This window comes from Astyanax mexicanus, chromosome 14 (genome assembly GCF_023375975.1).
Source record: "Astyanax mexicanus isolate ESR-SI-001 chromosome 14, AstMex3_surface, whole genome shotgun sequence".
In the NCBI taxonomy this organism is placed as follows: domain Eukaryota; kingdom Metazoa; phylum Chordata; class Actinopteri; order Characiformes; family Acestrorhamphidae; genus Astyanax; species Astyanax mexicanus.
This window is the reverse complement of record NC_064421.1, coordinates 12,341,853-12,362,840: the sequence shown is the minus strand read 5'-3', so window position 1 is coordinate 12,362,840 and position 20,988 is coordinate 12,341,853. Positions and strand designations below refer to the sequence as shown.

At 31.7% G+C, this 20,988-nt stretch overlaps 1 protein-coding gene, 1 long non-coding RNA gene and 1 gene segment (V, D, J or C); all 3 read right to left on the bottom strand.

The window, feature by feature from the left end:
* Nucleotides 1-2,720: 2,720 nt before the first annotated feature.
* Nucleotides 2,721-4,455, bottom strand: LOC125781010 (uncharacterized). Its single transcript, XR_007424052.1, has 2 exons — nucleotides 4,239-4,455; nucleotides 2,721-3,317 (listed from the first exon to the last, which is right to left on the bottom strand). It is a non-coding gene; the product is annotated as an uncharacterized LOC125781010 (long non-coding RNA).
* A 1,152-nt stretch (nucleotides 4,456-5,607) lies between these two features.
* On the bottom strand, nucleotides 5,608-10,032 carry LOC107197844 (T cell receptor beta chain MC.7.G5-like). The segment is given in 3 exon segments: nucleotides 5,608-6,092; nucleotides 8,470-8,525; nucleotides 10,025-10,032. Coding segments are annotated over 3 exon segments (549 nt in total).
* LOC111193135 (M1-specific T cell receptor beta chain-like) overlaps nucleotides 10,022-20,988 on the bottom strand; it is a 24,972-nt gene continuing 14,005 nt past the window's right edge. The window contains exons 5-8 of the mRNA XM_049464274.1: nucleotides 13,243-13,605; nucleotides 12,968-12,991; nucleotides 12,762-12,865; nucleotides 10,022-11,702 (exon numbers count right to left, since the gene is read on the bottom strand). Of these exons, the coding sequence (XP_049320231.1) occupies nucleotides 11,685-11,702; nucleotides 12,762-12,865; nucleotides 12,968-12,991; nucleotides 13,243-13,605 (509 nt within the window). The 3' untranslated portion in view covers nucleotides 10,022-11,684. The remainder of the gene's footprint in view (nucleotides 11,703-12,761; nucleotides 12,866-12,967; nucleotides 12,992-13,242; nucleotides 13,606-20,988) is intronic.

Sequence of the window (20,988 nt, the reverse complement as noted above, 5' to 3'; positions counted from 1 at the left end):
GTGCACCAGTTTCCGTGCTGCAGCAGCGCTTTAGGCTGGAGCAGGTGAGCTCTGCGGTGAGAGAACAGCTTCATTTTCAGACCGTTCTCACCACATCCTGCCCTGTGTGCTCCATACCCCCCGCACACCTCCCTCACAAACAAACCCCCACATCCTGCCTGCTGCACCTCACCCACACATTTCACCCTGTTACAGCCCAGCCGAGCCTCTGATCACTGACTCTATAATACAGCAGCAGATTACACAATAACTGCTGTTTATTGTCACTGATATGTATTTTTTTTATCAGTTTTATTGTTACAAGTTACAAAATTAGTAGAATTTGTATGACAGTTGAGATTTTATTAACACTGTTACAATAGAAGTATTTACTTTAAAAAGAGTGTACCATTTTATAAAACTCCTACTTTATAAAAAAAAATTATATATATATATTTTTTATGCTTCAATATTTTCGCAGGAATTTTAACATTACAATATAATATGTGTTTTTACTAGGTTTTGATTTGATTTGTTTTTTTCATATTTTATAAACATATATAATGTTACAATATGTTACAATATAAAATGAGGTTGTGTTTTTACTAGGTTGTTTGTTTTTACTTGGTTTTGGTTTGATTTAATATTTTCAAGGTTTTTTTTATATTTTATACTTATAAAATGTTACAATATGTTACAACATGCCATAGTATATCTAGAATATTAGGTTTATCTTGCTTTAATATTTTCACAGGAGTTTTAACATTACAATATAATACAAGTGTTTTTACTAGGTTTTGATTTGCTTTTATATTTTTAATAATGTTTTAATAATGTGTTTTATATTTTATAAACTTACATAATGTTACAGTATGTAAAATTATAAAATGAAGATGTATAAGTAACGTTTCTTTTATATTTTTATATATGTTTTACATTACATGTTATAATATATAGTTAATATATAGTTTTTTTAGGAGTTTTTATAAACTTTGTTATAATATAATTTGAATGTTTGTACTGAGTTCGGTTTGCTTTGCTTTATTTTTTGCAGAAGTCTGAACATTTTACAAACACTGTTCTAATAAAATAAAAAAAGTATTTATACAAAATTTAGTTTGCTTTAGTCTTTTTTTTTCATGAGTTTTAACTTTTTATAAACACTGTTACAACATAAAACAATTGTTTTCCTTATGTTTTTCTTGTTATAATATTTTTAATAATAGGTTTAGTTTTCTTTAAAAAACATTTTTTAAATAATTTAAAATGTTTTTTTTTTCACTTTAGAAACATTGTTACAATATAATATACATTACAAGTGCATTGTGGTATTTAGGGATGATCTTAGCTATAACTGGCATTTTGAGCCCTAATTAACATTTAAAGTAAGTTTCCATTAGTCATTTGCTAAATATATGGCGCATGAGGTAGTCATAATAATAGAACAGTCATTGTTCTGCTAGTAAAACTGGAAACTCATTTGTGTATGTGTGTGTGTGTGTGTGTGTGTGTGTGTGTGTGTTTAAAACGGCCACACAGTTTCAACAATGCTTGCTTTCCACTGTTCAGTGGAAACTCACTTGCCTGAACAATATAAAAAACGAGAAAGAGAGTTCTTAGGGTTTAGTTGGATCTATTTGGCATTAAAATGTAGGTAAAACTACACTATTACAAACAGAGGTGCTACAGATATTTGTTTGAGTTGTGAGAGAAGAACCACTTACACAAAAGAGATGAGTGTAAGTGTAAAGAACCTGATTGTTTTTGCACTTTTGTGGCATCTCTTTAAAGAATTTGGAGCATGCGTCCGTCCGCCCGCCCGCCCAGGGTAAACTAGCATGGTAAATTCACCTATTGTGTGTACAGTGACCGTGGTGGGGACTGAGTCCCCTTAATTTGTAAGTAATTTGTCTCTAATTTTATCCAATTTTCTCCCAAAGTTGGAAGACCAATAATCCAACCCACTCACTAGGACTCCTCCATCATTAAGAGGGTGAAGACTAGCACAGCGATTCTCAACTGTTGGGTGGGGACTTAGAAGTGGGTCATGGTCACTTTCTGGGCAGGTCGCGGACAGCTTGGACATCTCATCTGATTTTGTACTTATTTATATATTGGGAGAGAGAGAGATGCACCAGCAGATGAAATGTCTCTCCAATATATCCAACCATCACTGATTGTGGAAACTTCACACTAGACCTCAAGCAGCTTGGCCTGTGTGTCTCTCCACTCTTCCTCCAGACTCCGGTCCCTTGATTTCCAAATTAAATGTAAAATTTACTGATGATCAGTGATGGTTTGGAGAGACATCTCTTCTGCTGGTGTTGATCAACTGTGTTATATAAAATCATTGATGCAGATTTCATTTTCCAGCAGGACTTGGCACACTGTCCACACTGCCAAAGTACCAATTAGTCTTATATAATATTCTAATTTTGTGAGTTTTACATTTTAAACTAAGCTACTAAAATAAAGTAACTTTGCAGTGATATTCTAATTTTTTGAGATGCACTAGTATACAGTGGTTCCAAATGGTTTATGGGTGTCTCTGACATCTCCCAGGTGGCTCTTTACTTGATTGGACTGCCAGGCCCACTTGGCATACGCAACTGCCCAGTCCAGTCTGATCACAAATGGCCCTATATATTATTAATTAACTGATTCATTGGATCAGGTGTGCTGGAAAAAAGGACCAGGCCTGAGAAACACTTCTCTAGCCAATAAATACATGCAGAGTGTGGTAACATTTAACACAGTTTATTTATATTACAATTAATCATTTTATTTGTTTCAATGTACATGATATTGTAGGATATAAAAAAAGAATGTTAAAAGCAAAGATATATTTAAAACTTCTCAGAGCAAATTTACAAAGCATAACAGCCCTGCTGAAAACACTAGCATGTTCAGTTTAATCTGGTTAAGCTAGATAACCAGTATGACCAGCAAGACCAAGCAAGACCAGCAAGATGCAACATTCACTATACAGGTCAAGCTTATGTTTTAGCGGGATGACCAGCTTTTAAAATCACCTTTAACCATCAAAGACCATCTCATACAAAACCAGCTACTTGCAGAAGATGGTCTTGAGCTGGATTTTTCCGCAGGGAAAAATGACAATCATCTAAATGTAATTAGCATTTTTTTATCTTAAGCTTGTATCCATTATCATTACATAAAATGCAGATTTAAACACATACAGGTGTAATGCCGTGTTTTGTGGCAGTGCTTGATTTGTCTTCGTTTCTCCACAGGCTATTTTTTTAATCATCTGTTTGGAGGCTTCAGTTGACAAAACTGCTTTAGTTTTCTTCTAGCAGCTTCTTCTCCTTTGCAGGCTACAGGAGAAACATCACATATGTCAAATATTAAAAACACAATCCAAAACATCTGTTAAATTCTGTTAAATTCATTAATTTATTTCTTTTTTACTTATTAATAATTTTTCAGCTCCACTGGTCATACAGGAGCACTTATAAGTTATATATTTATAGTTATAAACTGAAGTCTTTAATTGTCAGGACCCAGGGAGACGAGGAGGCGCAAGAAAATGCAAGAATTTTTTTAAGAAAAACAAAACAGAACAGAACTAGTAAACACTAAAAGGACTGGCAACCTAAGAGGCGTAAAGACATCTAAGAACCAACAAGGGAACACAGAAAAAAGGGCTATATATATACAGGGAACTAACAAGGAAACAGGAAATACCTGGGAACAGGAAACGAAAGGGCGGGGCTACAAACACACACAGGCATGGAGGAGAAAAGTAAATAAACAAACAGGAGGGCAGGAAACACAGACAGTCCGAGACACATAGAGACAACCAAACAAAATCCCCACAGAGCAGCTATTATTTGGGTGGTGGGTCATTATTCTTAGCACTGCAATAAATAAAACTGACATGGTGGTGGTGTAGGAGGTGTTAGTGTGTGTTGTGCTTGTATAAGTGGATCAGATGCAGCTGCATAAGAACCCAAAGGACACTGTTGTTTCCCCATTCTTAGCCTAGCAATGGCACTGAGGTGTTTAAGAACCCCAGCAGCACTGCTGTGTCTGTTCTGTGGTGATCCTGTGGGGTTCTGACCATATGAAGAACACAGGTGAAAGGAGGATAATACTAATAATATATACCAATAAACAGAAGGACTATAGTCCGTAATTATAGAGCTACAGTGCTCCTATATATGCTCAGTGAAGCTAATAAAATGGAGAATATGTGTAAAAACAATTATATGCTTGATTAGTGTTGCAGTACTTACCTTGAATTTCCACACCAGAATTGCCAAAAACATGGCATATGCCACGCTCTTACTAAGAAACATCGAGTAGCCAAACTGAACTGCTGCCAGTTTTCTTGCTAAAATGACGAAACGAGTAAAAACGTTAGCTGTTTTGTTATGCATAAACATGCATATTCATAGTAAGAGTATGTAGTAAAAGAGTCATTCCATTTAAAATCTATGAGATATTAGAAAAAATCCAAAAAATCTTACCTGGCATGGAGTCTGAAAAGAAAAAACAACAACAAAAATATAAAATAAATAATATTTAAAAGTATGAATGTATGCATAAAATGTATAAATGTAAAATGTTGTCTGGTGCATCTAGATCAAGAATTCTCATCTCTACGAGTCATTATCAGAATACTGTACATTTTGGCCCCTTAAAACTTAACTTTTAAAAACATAACTTTAGATTTCTTTTGATTATTTATCACATTTTTAAGATTTTCCCATCTTAATTACTTATTATTTTCAAGCTTTATTTCTGGCATAGCTAGCTTTGCGACAGGGTGGACAATTTTAGCCAAAAAATAGGCGTTTGATAAATATATGGCTGATCTAGACCATGGTTGACAAACATTTTAAATTGTTTATGGTGACTGTTCTTCTTCTATTTCAAACATATGTTTTTATTTTCTTATATATATATATATATATATATATATATATATATATATATAAGAAAGAAAATAAAAACATATGTATATATATATACATTTTTTTAATGATATTTTACCATGACAAGGTAGCCAGCTTAAGCGTTACCTCAGCTAGATATAGGGATAATATTAAGTGAAATATTAAGTGAAATTAATATTATTAATTGCTGAACATGCAGCAAGTATCTGTAGTCCCTTTAAAATAAAACAATGTGAAGTTTGTGATACCACTGATGTCAAAGGTTACTTTCTTTAAGGATATTTTATGATGAAATAAATGACAAAATAGATAATAAAAATAGCTTAAGTATTCTAAAAAATCTTAAAAGTATTATACATTTAATTATGATTATTTTATTATATATTAAAAGTTGTGTTAATTAACCATTTAAAAGTATTATTCAACTTTTCAAAGAGGCAACACTGCAAATATGCAGGCAAAGAAAACACCCCCACACATTAAACAAAACTGAGTTTTCTGGCTTTACAGTAAGGACACACTTAAAATTAGCTACACACTTAACACTTATGACAGTAATTAACATTGTTAAATAGTTAGGGGTGTCTATAATTACTAACTAATTATTAATTGATGCTACATTTTAATATTTAAGAAGATTGATAATACGAATGAATTTAGTCAATTTCGACATTAATTAAAATTAAAATATTATAATTATTAATAATTAAATAATTAAGGCAGGTCGTACTGATGGTGACCCTTCAGAAAACTGTCCAGAAAAAGATACAGCAAGGCCAGAGATGGGAAGGCTTGATCTAGCTGTGTTTACAGTGTATTTATGTATATATGTGCGTACTGTACCTTTTGGTTTTGTTATGGTATCATTACAATTTGTTATTTCTTGTCTGTTGTGAAAATGAACAATGCAAGTGAAGTTATTCATGAGATCGTCCCAAACTGTTTTCTCCACGAGCAGTCTGCTGGACATGCTGTAGAACTGTGTTTTGGGATCTTGTACAGCGTAAAGGTCTGTAGCAACTCCGACGGCTATTTCAATCCCGTTTATCTGCCAGGAAAAATTAACGTGGTTGGGATAGAACTTCTTGGCCAGACACACCAAAGTCACGCTCGTTGTTTTATCGTTGCAGTACTCTCTTGGTGAAGGTCGCAGCACAGTCACTGTGGGTTTGGTTATGGTTATATTGGGATCTTGAAAAAAAAAGTAAGAAGTGAAAAATCAGTGTCAGATACAGAGAATCTACAAATTCTATACATATATATATATGTGTGTGTATGTATGTATGTATATATGTGTATATATATATATATATATATATATATATATATATATATATATGTATGTATGTATGTATAAATATACTGTATTTGAAACTAATATAAGAATGCAAACGTGGTAGCTTTGGTTGTGGTTAAATCTTTGGATCTTGAAATACAAAAGTGAGAAGTGAAAAATCAGTGTTATTTACAGAGAATCTACAAATCCTTTAAACGTGTTACATTTATTTTTATGTAAAAAGGCCTTAATTTGTCTTATGTTTGAAATGTTTTAACTGCGCTTCTCAAAGGTGTAAAAAATACCACATACAGTAAATACAAATGCAACACAACACATTGTATTTTGCAGTTTCTAAACATGATATGCAAACTGGACTAATCAAACCTTTTAGTGCAAATATTCTGGAGTAGCATGAAAAAAAACTATATGTGTGGGGTAAGATGATCCCAATTTTGTACTGGACCCTATTTTTTGTGCAAAACTATTAATTTACTTTGTATAAATTTTTATTAGTTTGTCAGAAAATACAGGAATCACATTTTTACTCTTAAATCTGTAAATGCTCATGTTGTCATTGCAGCAGTGGTCTTAATTTTATATATAATGATGTTTTAAATAGTCTTAAAGTCGTCAGTTCCATTTCCCTATAACAGATAATCTGTTACAAAAAATGTGTTGTTAAATAATGGCATCATGTTTATATTAAATGTGAAAAAATATGAATGAATAAAAATATTGTTCTTGTTTAGTCTACAATATTTAATCATTCAATTATCATCCTCACAATAATTATATGAAGGGTTTCCATTTACACTGTTCACACATTCTGAGTTCTGTTTCAAAGCACAGATCCTGATTTTGTTCTTTACAATGCATTAAATACTGTACCAGAACCGTTGCTGTGCACAGAAATAAAAGTGAATTAACAGATATCTAAACTGCATTATGTGATGTTTTGAAATTACATATATAACACATATACTATAAATAAAATACTGTATTTTAAACTAATATAATAATATGTACATGTGGTACTGATGATATGGTAAGTGTTTTTTCTTCTTTTATTTAACCACATCACTGTATTATTCCTATCTCTAATTTTTGGCTTATCATTGTGTCATCAAGTAAAATTTAAGGTGCTAATGATGGAATTTCACAAATCCATGCAATGATAGAGGTTCCAACAGGAATCAGATCCATACTTTGTGCTTTAAAGTATGAACTAATTTTTTTGGCCTAGGTAATTAAAGAAATTAGTGTTTTTTACTTTTAAAGACTTCACTGCCATATAGTGGAAATAGTTTTAAGTGTTGTGCGTCATGCCAAAGACTTTTACACAGTAATGTTTATCAGCCTGGCACTTATAAATAATCATTAGCTTCGTATGTTTTTAAACAATATTTTTATCACACTACTCTTTCTGAAATTTCTTGAAATATAATTAAAAGTTATGCTTACATTGCAAATAATCCAAATGCAGCATTATTTCATTAAAAAAGTTATCTCAAACAATAAAAATTCATTTAACAAGATTTGTTGAGTTCAAATCTATATTTTGAGTGAATCATTGACCAGAAACAGTTAATTTCATGTATTTTTTTGTAGTTTAAAGTAACCAGATATTTAGATATTTATTTTTGCAGTGCATTTAGTGTATTTTCTAAACCAGAAGCCTTATTTTGTACTTATTTTGCTAAATTAATACTATTACTTTAAATCTGAACTGAATAATATTTATTTTCCTGTTATTTTAAACTGTACAAATAGACAAATTTCCAAGTTTTTGAAATATAGGTAATTTATATTATATAAAATCTTTTCTACTGATCATACAAATTTAAGGGGATTTTTATTTTGAATTTTAATATGATTATATTGCACGCATACTGTTCTTGTTAACTGGACACAGTAGTGATATTTAAACATAGGTCATTACTGAGGTAAATGTCTTTATTTATTTCTGAGATTTTTAATATACTAGCATACATATTATATGTACACTGATTAAATTGATAACATTTATACTAATATACTGCTTACGCAGAAAAAAACTTTTAACTTAAGTTAAACATGCCTAAAATTTTATATGAAAACATCATAAGGTTTGTTTTTGAGTAACAACATTAAAATAATGGCAAGAATTGCCAATTTTGGACATACTTTCAAGTATTATAAGGAATGTAAGGCTGTGTAACATACTTTGTGCAAGTTGACGTGTTATTTTATTACTGAATTAATCACAGATTAACTAAAATATTAGTTTTATAAAACTAGTATTTAACTTACCCAGAACTGTGAGCGTGGTTCCTTGTCCGAATATGACTTCGGAGTAGCTAGTACACCTTGATTTAACTCACAACACAAACCAAACCACTTACTATAACTAATAATAGTAATAGTAGCTAATAATTGGGTTATCTAATGTAACTGCTATTATTAAAAGCTTTAATATGTGGGGACTCCAAATTTAATATAAATTCAGATTGCACAGACAGCCAGTAGTCTATTTTGATTTTATAAGTTTTTTTTATTAATTTTCGTTTTCATTTAAGTATTTGAATTGATGTGGCTGAATACTGCAGGATAACTGACATATATATATATATATATATATATATATATATATATATATATATATATATATATTTTTATTTAATGTAAATTGAAAGATTAAGATGTAATGGATTTTTGCAAATAATTGAATGTATTACCACAAAAAACATGCATATTTTTCAACTCTTAAATTCTCCATATGCTCTCCATGAATAGATTGAATCCCATGGCAGTAAACGAACAGATATCATACACACTTTTAGCACGTTTAATATATGGGGACCCCAAAGTTAACATAAATTCATAAATTGTATAGACAGCCAAGAGGGTATCTTGCCATTATAAAAATGTATATAATTATTATTTTTTTGTTCATTAGAATATTTGAATTGAGGTGGATGAATACTGCATGGGATAACTGACATATAGATTTTTATATTAAATGTAAATTGAACGATTAAGGCGTAAATGATTTTTACAATTAATTGAACTTATTAGCACACAAAAAAATAAATAAATTGGGGGGCCCCAAAATTAACATAAATTCATAAATTGTACAGACAGCCAAGAGGGTATCTTGTTGTTATTATATAAATGTATATAATTTGTTTTTGTTTTATTTTCATTAGAATATTTGAATTGAGGTGGCTGAATAGTGTGGAGGATAACTGAGATATTCTTTTTTTTATTTATTATAAATTGAAAGATTAAGGTGTAATTGATTTTTACAATTAATTGAATATATTACCACAAAATATATATATATATATATATATTTGCAATTTTTCAACTCTTAAATTCTCCATATTCTCTCTATGAATAGATCGAATCCCATGGCAGTAAATGAACAGACATCATTCACACTACAAACTGGCTGGAAAATTTAGCATTTAGCACGAGGAAAAAGAGTTTACTCACCTAGAACTGTTAGCGTGGTCCCTGGGCCAAATTTGAGTTCAGAGAAGCTAGCACAATGACTCAAAGCCTGACATAAACTCAAACAGCTTAAAGCTATTGATGCCTATCAGCACCACAGACATATAGGGGCCCCACATATACATAAGTTTGGGAAAAACGCACAGCTTCCGCTGAGAGGGGCCCCTCAGGAGGCCTCAGCACTTTAGGCCATGCTAAATCTGTACAGTTTGTGCTTAATTATTTCCACATTCATTAAATCCACCTATAGGATCATATATATAGAGATGATAGCTGATGGCAGTTTGGGCCTATATTCCCGTACAATCCTGAGACGGATTTTTTTTTTACCTTCTGGACCTGGATTACTGACCTTGACATGCAAATGATTCACATTTAAAAGATCCACACATAAACACACTTATATACATATATACATTTTATTTTATTTCTTTTTTTTGTTTAATGAAGAATATACAGCTATCAAGATAACAGCAAGATATCGAATGAAGCTTTGAAAACAGTGATAAAATATAAAATAAAACATTGTATAATGATTATAAAGAGTAACACATCATAAAAAGGCCATTTTGAAGCTGTAAAAATAAACTTTTTCCAATGTTGACATTTTAAATCTAGCATTTTTTTGTATGATAAATGATTTGATTTGATACATTAACCCCTCATCAACCCCTTATGCCCTATGACTTATATTAAAACGTATTAATTTTTGCTAACTGTACACGTGCAAAAAGCAATGCAAACTGGCTGTTGTTGAATTGTTCCCAAGTTATACCAGTGGGGAACATAAGCCAGTAACTACTGGTTGCAAAAGTTTAGATTTTTTTTGTTTTGTTTTTACAGACAGTAACATGTATTAATATCTATGTTAACCTTATACAACAAGCAAGGCGTACACTTTTAAAAATGAAGTTGCTTTTGGTGTTTTTTAAACCAAGAACCAATATCGAGATTTAAATGTGATGAATCTTTAAATTTGTTAAAAGTAAAATAAAATAAAACCTTTATATCACATAAGGATTCTTTTCTTTAGACTCACAAATGCTTCACAGACATTTTTATTTAAAACATGGTTCTTAATAGAAATATTTCAAGAACCACTTTTTTATCAATTTTTATGAAATTTTATTTAACCAATTTTTTCTCCAATTTGCTAAAGCCAATTACTTATTACTCACCCACTTACAATGTTTCAGACACTAAAAGGGTCATGAAAAGCTCATGCCTCCTCCAATACATGTGAAGTTAAAGCCTCCGCCTCTTTTTGAACTGCTGCCAGGGCAGTATCACTAAGTAGCCAACCAACACAGAGGAAAGCGCTGGATCCCCAGCTCCAATTCATTAGCTAATAGATGACTGTGCCAGCCAACATCAAACCCATAGGGCCCTATTTTAGCGATCTATAGTGCAACAGTCAACTGTGGATTATGTAGCTGGATTTAGGGCATGTCGGTGTGTCTTTGGTATCGTGAGAGTGCAAAAAAATATGCCTTGAGCACTTAGAAATGTGCAAAAGGCATGAACTAATTCTCTTAATTAATCATGGGTGTGTTTTGGGCGTATCGTGAAATTAACCAATCAGTGTTTCACTTGCCGTTCCCTTTAAGACAAACCTGCGCTCTGACTTTGGCGCGTTTGTATCTTAACAGCGCGGCCCTTTGCGGTCTCGGATGCAAGGCATGAAAATAGACTGTTGACGGGGTGTAAGATAGCAAAGAGCTTGCTTTCTCTCTACCCACCTAGAAAGAAAGCAAGGCCAATTTTCCTCTCTCTTAAACTCAGACTTACGATCCTGCTGAGCTATTCTAAGCCCCTAAAGCATCTTCAGTTTTAAAAGTGTACTAATATATTTAGAACATACATCTGCTGACAAATAACATAAGTATAATATAATCAAACTTAAGCAGTATATAATAAGCAGGCCTTTATACACAAGGTTTGTGTTAACGTGATGCTAACACTGGGTCCTCTTCTGTCCTGGGACGCTTCGTATCACTCCAGTCTGAGCTCTTCTACTTCGAAACAAAACGCTGTGCATAAAAAAAAAATAAAAATAAAAAAACCCAGAACATCATTATTATTATTCCAATATTTACTTTCCTCAAAACATAAAAAGCTAGTTATGCATCTATCTGTGGCTCTATAATACTGTATAGGCTAACCATTAAAGTGGTTAGTTAGCAGGCTACAGCTAGCAGGTACACTAATGAGTTAGTCTTGGGCTATCCAAGCACCACAGTCCACTCACAGTCTGCCACCACCACCACCACCACCACTTTAACAATCATCTTGCATCATAGAAGCACAGTAACTAGTATTGGTATTCTCCACACAGATCATATAAATCAATCAATGATGAAATGAGAAGCAGATCATCACAAAAGCTTTTAAAAGTTGTCTAAAGATCCTTAAAGCGCTGTTTTCTTTACTGTAAGTCCGTAAAATTATGTTTCATTTAACTAAGCACGATTTCTAGAACAATACATTAGCTTCGACCCAGATAGTAAGCTTTGGGGCAGGTGAAACACAAAGCACATGGAGCAGATAGGACATTCAGACTCACTCTGGCAAAATTTCACTTGCTTATTTGTTACTTCATACATGAACTAATGCAGTTCCAAAGCATTCATGATGTTAATTACAGAAATAAATAGAAATAAAGAAAGGCGCTTGCTCCAGTGGTCTCCGTGATACAGCACAGCACACACTGTGTCTGGTTCTATATGCTGTCAGCATAGCTACACATGTGTCTGTGCACTTAGGATAAGGAGCTCTTAAAGGGGCAGATTACTGAATTACTTCACTGAATCCCGGCAGTTACATATTTTCTCATTTTGTCTCATAGTTGAGGTCTACCTATGATATCAATTACAGGTGAGTGGGAGAACTTGGTGACAATTGGTGGATAATTGGTGACTGACTTAATACTTTTTTCCCCACTGTAGTTATTTATATTTTCAGAATATTTGATTCAATGATTGCTATGAGGAATTAAAATTTAAAAATTGTTACAAACATGTTTCTACAATAATTGACCAACTCCCGCTTTTAAACAAGCAAACCAAAAAATCTGATCTAATGACTTTTACCTGTCGTCTCACGATCACGATGACGAAAAGGCCGTACAGGACACTTTTAGCAATGAACAAACCATAGGCCACCATTGTGGTTCTTCCCTGTCTGGTGTATTTATCTAAAAACAGAAAAGAGCAAAAAATTAAATCCTAATCATGATGGTGGAAATAAAAATATTGAATAAACACATCTAGTGTACTTCCTAGATCTCTGATCTTACCTGCTTTGTCTGAAGGGTTGTCCCCTATAGAAAGAGAGAGAATAAAATGCTGTATTTGCAATACTTTATTACAGTTTGTTACTTAAAGCAAACTAGCATAAATAGCATAACAATGCTGCTACTACTACTCGTATGAATACTACTACTGTTACTACTACAACTACTACAACTACAACTACTAATATTAATACTTATATTATTACTAATAATGTTGCAACAACAACAACAGCAATAATACTACCAACGATGAAATGTAAAGAAATGTAGACTCTTACGTTTTGGTGCTGTTAAAGATTCCAGTTTTGTCACAGGATCAGCTTTATATGTGCCATCGCTGGTCTTGTTTGGGTAGTAGAAGGTGAGCTTGCATGTGTATGTATTGCCTTGATTCCACTTTTTAAAGGGGATGCTCAGTCTGCTGGAGATGCTGTATGTATTGTCAGTATTTAGTTTAGCAGAATCATCTTTTGCAACTCCTGTGGATTCTTCTTTATCATCTATATACCAGGCCAGATCGATGTGGTCAGGGTAAAAATCTTCAGCCAGGCAGACCAGAGTGACCCGCTTCTCCGTACACTCTTCTTCTATTGAAGGATTCAGTAACTTGACTATGGGTTTAGAGATGTTACGGCCTGGATCTGTAAGCAAAAAGAAATGTCCCACACACACAGACACACACACACACACACACCTTTTGTAATGATAAACATAAAATAAGAAGATCAAGTAAAATGAATGTGTTGTATTTAGAACCATGTTGTCAACAATATCTTTGTTTAATATAGTAAACGATAAAAAAAAAAAAGGGAAATCATTTGAATCTAGCTGTTTTTTTTATCTTGAGTTAAAAATTCATTATGAATTTCATGTTGACGTGATGTCATAAAATGATTTTACACTGAATGAGTGTTTCGTTCTATCATCCTGTCAAGTTACCATTTTGGAGATGCAAGCTGTTTTACCTTAATTACATAGTTGTATTAATTTTATTCATCGATTTAAGAACAGGAACTACCTATATACTACATACATACTAAAGTGAATTAACCCAAAGATCAAATTTGTTTTTATTAAAGCACCCATTACTTTTTATATTGTGCCACCTAACGCATGTATAAAATTAACTTTTATAATTAACTTCATTTGTATGCAGTGACATTTCTAAAAAGCTATGTATTAGTGACTACAATAAAATGATGATAAAGATTATGCTATGATAGATCTCTGTACTTTAAATAAAACAGGGTATGCACTCACACTGGAACAATTCATCCTGTAAATTGACTCTAATATTTGCTTTAAATGATCTGCTAATCTCAAAGGTTTTAATACTGTTGCCATTCACAGATATGTTTTATTTTTGGTTCATTTTCTTCAATATATAAATGAGTGAGTCTATTTTTTGTCTTATTTGTTTGATATGGTTCTTCTTATCTACTTTTAGGAGATTTGGTTAATTTTAAGGACAAATTTCTCAGAAATCTAGATTCTAGATTCTAAAGGGTTTACAAATTTTAAGGACATGTATATGCATATATTTTTTATTTGAATGCATAGAGTAAATACAATAGTTTAGGTATGTTATTTTGCTTTATAATTGGCTCAAAATTTGCATTTCCTTACTTTTGTTAAAACAATACTTATAAGATGAGCTGAAAAATGCTAAACTTCAATATTTTAGTTTTTGTAACATTTTATGCTGATTTAAAGTTTTTTTTAAAACAAAAAGACAAAATATTTTTACAGTTTAATTAGTCTTATTAGTGCTTTACTGTGGTCAGGTGAGCTGCTGAATAATTTTAAATTGTGTTTTTTTTTTTATAATATGCGGCTGTTTTCGCTTTCACTGCTACTGTTAACCATCCAATAAAAGCAAAACCTACTGTTTTCAGATTTGTTTTCATTCTAAAGCAAAAAAATCAGGGACATGTATAGGTTTGTCTGCAGGTCACACTACTTTTTAGGGCAAAAATTACCTTTACATAACTTGGCACTATGCCACAAACTTTGCTGGCTAGTTTTTGATACTTTGATAATTTTTAAGTTATTTTGACCTGTCTTACATAAATCAATGTTATTGCATTTTTTTGAGTGATACCATAGAAGAACCAATTGTGCTTCTATAAAGAACCATGCTTGTTATTAAGATATTAAGATATGAGTGAGAAAAAAAACAAAAAAAGGCTCTTTAAGAAACCAACAGTTGTTATTCCCTTCTAGTAACCTTTTGCATCACCTTTATTCATAAACTGCACATATACTGACTCTTTAATGCTCTTTCTTTTGCGATTACAAAGGTTTGTGTAGTCGAAATGTAAGATTAAACCTCAATTTCATTCTTTAACCATTAATCTGATAATACAGTTGCATTGTGTGCTCAGCTGTCTGCTTAGCAGGAAAACCACAAACAGCTTTCTGAGAAGATGCAATGAGCTCGTAAAGGTTTACACCAGCTAACATATCCTTCCAAGTGATCCTAATTCTAATATATTTTGACTTAGTTCTGGCATATGAAACAAAGAATCTCATTCGGGATATGAATCACATTTAAAAATAATTCATATTTCTCAATAAAACAACGCTAAACTGCAATTACAGAACTTGCAGCAACAATGTGTTTCTACATATAGTAGCATTGTAGTTTTTACTGTTTTTCTAAACATAGTTCAAACTAATGCAACTACAGTATATACATGTTTAAATTAAGCTGATGAGCTCAGTCTTACCTAGAACAGTGAGTTTGGTCCCCTGGCCAAAGTATGCAGGTTGAGTGTTCACACAGTACCACAACTACAGCAAAACACCTGCTCTACCTAAGCCTGAGCACATTTTACTTTACTTTAGTAATACTACTGCTTTTGTTCATCACAATTTTAACAAATATATGTTTTTAATCAGCATATTTAGAGTCAATAAAATATAATTAAACATCTTTCTTGTTGCTTGATTTGTTTTAAACAAACAAATCTCCAGTATTTTAGCTTAGTCCTTTGTAAAGTTTATAAAATTACTGTAAATTTCCTAACAACCTAACAAACCTAACAACATATATTGATATATTTTCTTATGTGTCATTTTTTTAAAAGCAAAGCTTCTTTAACATTGCTTAAGAAAATGCGATATTGCTCCTGTAAGCTTTAACTTTATGGAATTTAAGCTATTTTTTGGTGATATTTTGATAGTTTGACCTACATTTATTCTACAATTATTCTCCAAAAAATTATAATCTTCCAAAGAATGATAAAGTATTTATAGAAGACACAGATGCGAGATATTCTTATTTAAAAAAAAAAAACTAAGCTGCTGAAATTTTTAAACATTAATTTAAGCTGTAAGTATTCAAAATATTTAGATATTTGACCATCATTTGGCACATTTCTTTATAAATTTTTTTTAATTCAAATTTGTAAGTACCATAAAAACAGATCACAGCTTTGAATTTCCAATTCTTATTGGAAATTTAAAACTAAAGCAAGTATATACAATATATTTAGAATCTAGAAGGACAGTTTATACTCTACAGTATGCAAATAAGGAATTCACAGGAATTCCCATTTTTCATTTTTTTATTTTTGCACTGTAATAAAGAAATTCTTACCTAAGACTGTGAGTCGAGTTCCAGGACCAAAGACAGCTTTGTCATTGTAGCACAGAGTGAATTCACTTCACATAATTGTAGCTATCTCAACAGAACTCTCTCTTTCTCTTTTTTAAAATATTACTACACATGCTGTATTACTGCAGAATGTCCAGCTATTATAATTCCAGTACAACAACAGTATAGCTCAATATACACTTTACATAGTTCACTAAAATATATACACATAGTATAACTGTTGACCAACTGTGAGATAATCACACTAAAGCTTTATGATTAAACCTTTTTTTGTTGTTTTTACTTTTATTTTATTTTTACTTTTAAGAATAATACACTTCTTACCTATCACAGTGAGTTTGGTGCCACTGCCAAAGTAAGCAGGATTGTAGTTGTTCACACTGATATCATGCTATAGTGAAAACCTGCAGTATCCTCACTACCTAACCTCCTGATTTAATCACATATCATACAATCCAGAGCTGACAATTTTAAATATTAAAATATATAAGTGCATTTTCTTTACCTAATCTGTAACAGTACAATAAGATAAGAATATGCAAAACTGGATCTGTCAGGTGAACATATAATCACTGTCCAATAAATAAAACAATTATCTCCATATATATATATATATATATATATATATATATATATATATTTATTTTTTTTTTTAGTTTACTACGAAATTTGTACTGACAAACTGTCCCTTACACTTAATCAAAATTTCTTCATGAATGGACCAATAGAAATTTACCAAAACTACCTAGAAAAATAAACTTGAAGTTAAGGAAAGTTTTATCTCTTTCCTGTAAAGTTGCTGTTTCAGAGATACATGTTTTTCATTGGAAACCAACGATATAAAATTACACCTTGTTCAAGTTCCACATACATTTTACAGTAATCATCTTTCTAGTTACACTAAAACAGCTCTAACTATGCTTTGTTTGTTTGTTCTACAGGCTACTGTAGAACATTAATATGAGTCAGTTCCATCACAGTGCATTACATATTATATACATCAAAATAAAGGGATTTATAGCAATAAAAATACTATACTGACAGATACTGATTACAAACATAGCAGTTCTTACCAAGCACTGTTAACTTCGTCCCTCCACCAAAGTAAGCCTGAGCGGCTCCAGAGACACAGCATGCAACTGCAATAATCTATTTACCCAGCTAGCTGCCCGAAACTACATATTTTGCACTTATACTGTTTATTACATGTTTATATCATATTATAACATGTCTATAATATACTATTAAGCTTGATTTAGCTTGTTTTCAAAAGTAGCAATCTATATTAGTCTTGACAACAACACTAACACAATCCAAGGCCTACATGGCTCAAGACAAATAAGCTTATAAAAAAGAATAAACATTTAATTTAAGATTTCTCACCTATTACTGTCAGTTTAGTTCCACCTCCAAAGTATGCAGGATCGTAGTTCTCACACTGACACTAGGCTACTTATAAAACCTCCACTGATCTCTATAAACTACATTAAACAGCTTTCTTCATATATTGGATTATGTAAGGTAATAGATACTGCATTTCTGCCATGCTACACATTTTTGTTTTGTCAGAGCCTGTATGTTTTTTAAAGCAGTCAAATAATACTTAGTAATTTTGCTGTTTTTACAAATATAGACTAGAAATTTGCTTTTTTCTTACCTAAAACGGTGAGTTTAGTGCCTGCTCCAAAGTATGCTTGTGTGTTTAAGCACAGAGTCGCAGGGCTGTATCTTAAATATCTTAGCTTTACAGCTTAGGTAAGATAGTGTATCTATTGTCATAAACCTAACAACATATATTGAGACTGTAGATCATTTTTTAAAAGCAAAGACTCTGTAACATTGCTTAAGAAAATGCAATATTGCTTCTGTAAGCTTTAACTTAATGGAATTTAAGCTGCTAAATATAAATTTTTACTAAATATAAATAGAAATATAGAAAGCTTTTTTCTTACCTAGAACAGTGAGTTTAGTGCCTGCTCCAAAGTATGCTTCTGTGTTTGAGCACAGAGTTGCAGGGCTGTATCTTAAATATCTTAGCTTTACAGCTTAGCCCACTGTATTGCCAAATTATTTAATTAATTATTCTTTATAGCACTTACTTTACTCAATCACAAACTATCAAAAGCTAAACACATTATCAAAACATATAGAGATAGAGCTACAATACTTTGAAACAAGATTAATTATACATTTCTTACCAAGAACAGTTAATTTCGTTCCTTTACCAAAGTAAGCCTGGCTGTTTCCAAAAGCACAGCACAAAGACTTGTTAAGAAAACTGTGCTGTACTGGACTATATGGAATATACTCTATTTATTTCTTTATTAATGTTCAGGACTTGCTTTGATATTGCTGTTTCTTTGTAATATTTCTTTCTTGAAAAATAAACATATCATTTCTTACCAAGAACTGTTAATCTTGTGCCTCCACCAAAGTAAGCCTGATATCCACCATTGGCACAGCATGCATGTTCACTAATTAAATTACCTAGCCAGTGTGTGCCATATCCAGTCAACACTATATTTTTTCTAAGCTTAATCAAAAGCATAAGCTATTCTGATTGGCAAGGATCATATTATTATTTGATAGCATAAATGTTTATAGCCTTTTTACATCTTACTTTTTTATAAATCAGATTATTAAAAATAGCAGAAAATGTCTTACCAAGGACTGTTAATCTTGTGCCTCCACCAAAGTAAGCCTGAAGTCCACCAGAGGCACAGTAAGCATGTTCACTAATAAAATGTAAATCTAACCAGCATGCACGTGCCATAACCAAATAACACTATGATTATACACCTATATGTCATAATATTTGTGCATTATTGATTTATCAAGGCATATTAAATGTCTGTAATGTTTTTCATGCCTTAATTACAATTTTTAATAAGGTATTCACTCAGTAAGGTCTTTACTATTTTGTTACTATAGGGTTTTAGTATCTATAGTAACTATATTTTTTACCAGGGATAGTCAAATTTTGTCCCTTCACCAAAGTAAGCTGTTATTTAGGTTATTAGAAAACTATTTACTATTGCATGGGTTACAATGTAAGGAAGATTTGAAAGATTTTTCTGAGTTTTCTGTTCTCTTTAAACTTTTGCCACTAATATTTCTAGATTTCTTTCTTTCTTTCCATCTATTAAACAGTTAAAATAATAAACATATATACATTTTCTTACCAAGGACGGTTAATTTCGTGCCTCCACCAAAGTAAGCTTGACTTGTACCAGTGGCACAGCATGCATGTTCACTAATAAAATGTAAATCTAACCAGCATGCATGTGCCATATCAAAACAGCACGATTATTATGCACCTATATGTCATAATTCTTGTGCATTACTTGTTTATCAAGGCCTATAACAAGTCTATAATGTTTCTCATGCCTTCATTACCACTATCAATAAGGATTTCTTCACCCAGTAAAGATTTTACTATTTTGTTACTATGGGTTTTAGTTGTTTAAAGAACCATTCTCTCCAAAAACTACCTTAATAAACATACAAATAAAGATAAAAGTTCTTACCAAGTACAGTCAATTTTGTTCCTCCACCAAAGTAAGCTTGAGTGGTCCCAAGCACAGCACCAATGCTTCATTAGAAAACTATTCACTATTGCATGAGCTGAATGGGGTTTTCTTTTCTCTTTAAACCTTTCCTACATATATTTCTAGATTTCTTTCTTTCTTTTCATTAAACAGTTGAATGATATCGAAAAATAAACATGCAATTTCTTACCAAGAACTGTTAATCTCGTGCCTCCACCAAAGTAAGCCTGCCTTGCACCAGTGGCACAGCATGCATGTTCACTAATAAAAATCACCTATTACCTAAATAACCAGTATATTTCACCTAAGATTATGTCTAACATAAGCTACTCTGAATTGCATGGACCATATATATATAAAAAGATCACATTTTTTTTTTAGTATAAATGATCAGGATGTTTTTTTTTAATGTTCCTTTCTCTCTATCAAACAGTTGATTTTTTTATAAAACAAATGAACATAACATTTCTTACCAAGAACTGTTAATCTGGTACCTCCACCAAAGTAAGCCTGACGTCCACTAGTGGCACAACATGCATGCTCACTAATTAAATTATAGCAGGCCTGCATGTACACTTATTTTTTTGCTTTGTGCTTAATGATTTTTTTAGTCCTTAAGTTGAATAAACACTCTTTAAGAGAGTTAAAATCTCTTAAAACACACAAACTCCTCACTTTTACAAAACTCTGCCTCAAACATCAAGAACAACCTGAATTAATATTTTAAATTTCTTACCAAGTACAGTTAATTTTGTTCCTTCACCAAAGTAAGCTTGAGTGCTTCCAAAAGCACAGCACAAAGACTTGTTAAGAAAACTGAACTGCAATTTTAATTTTGAACTGCATGCTTTAGACTA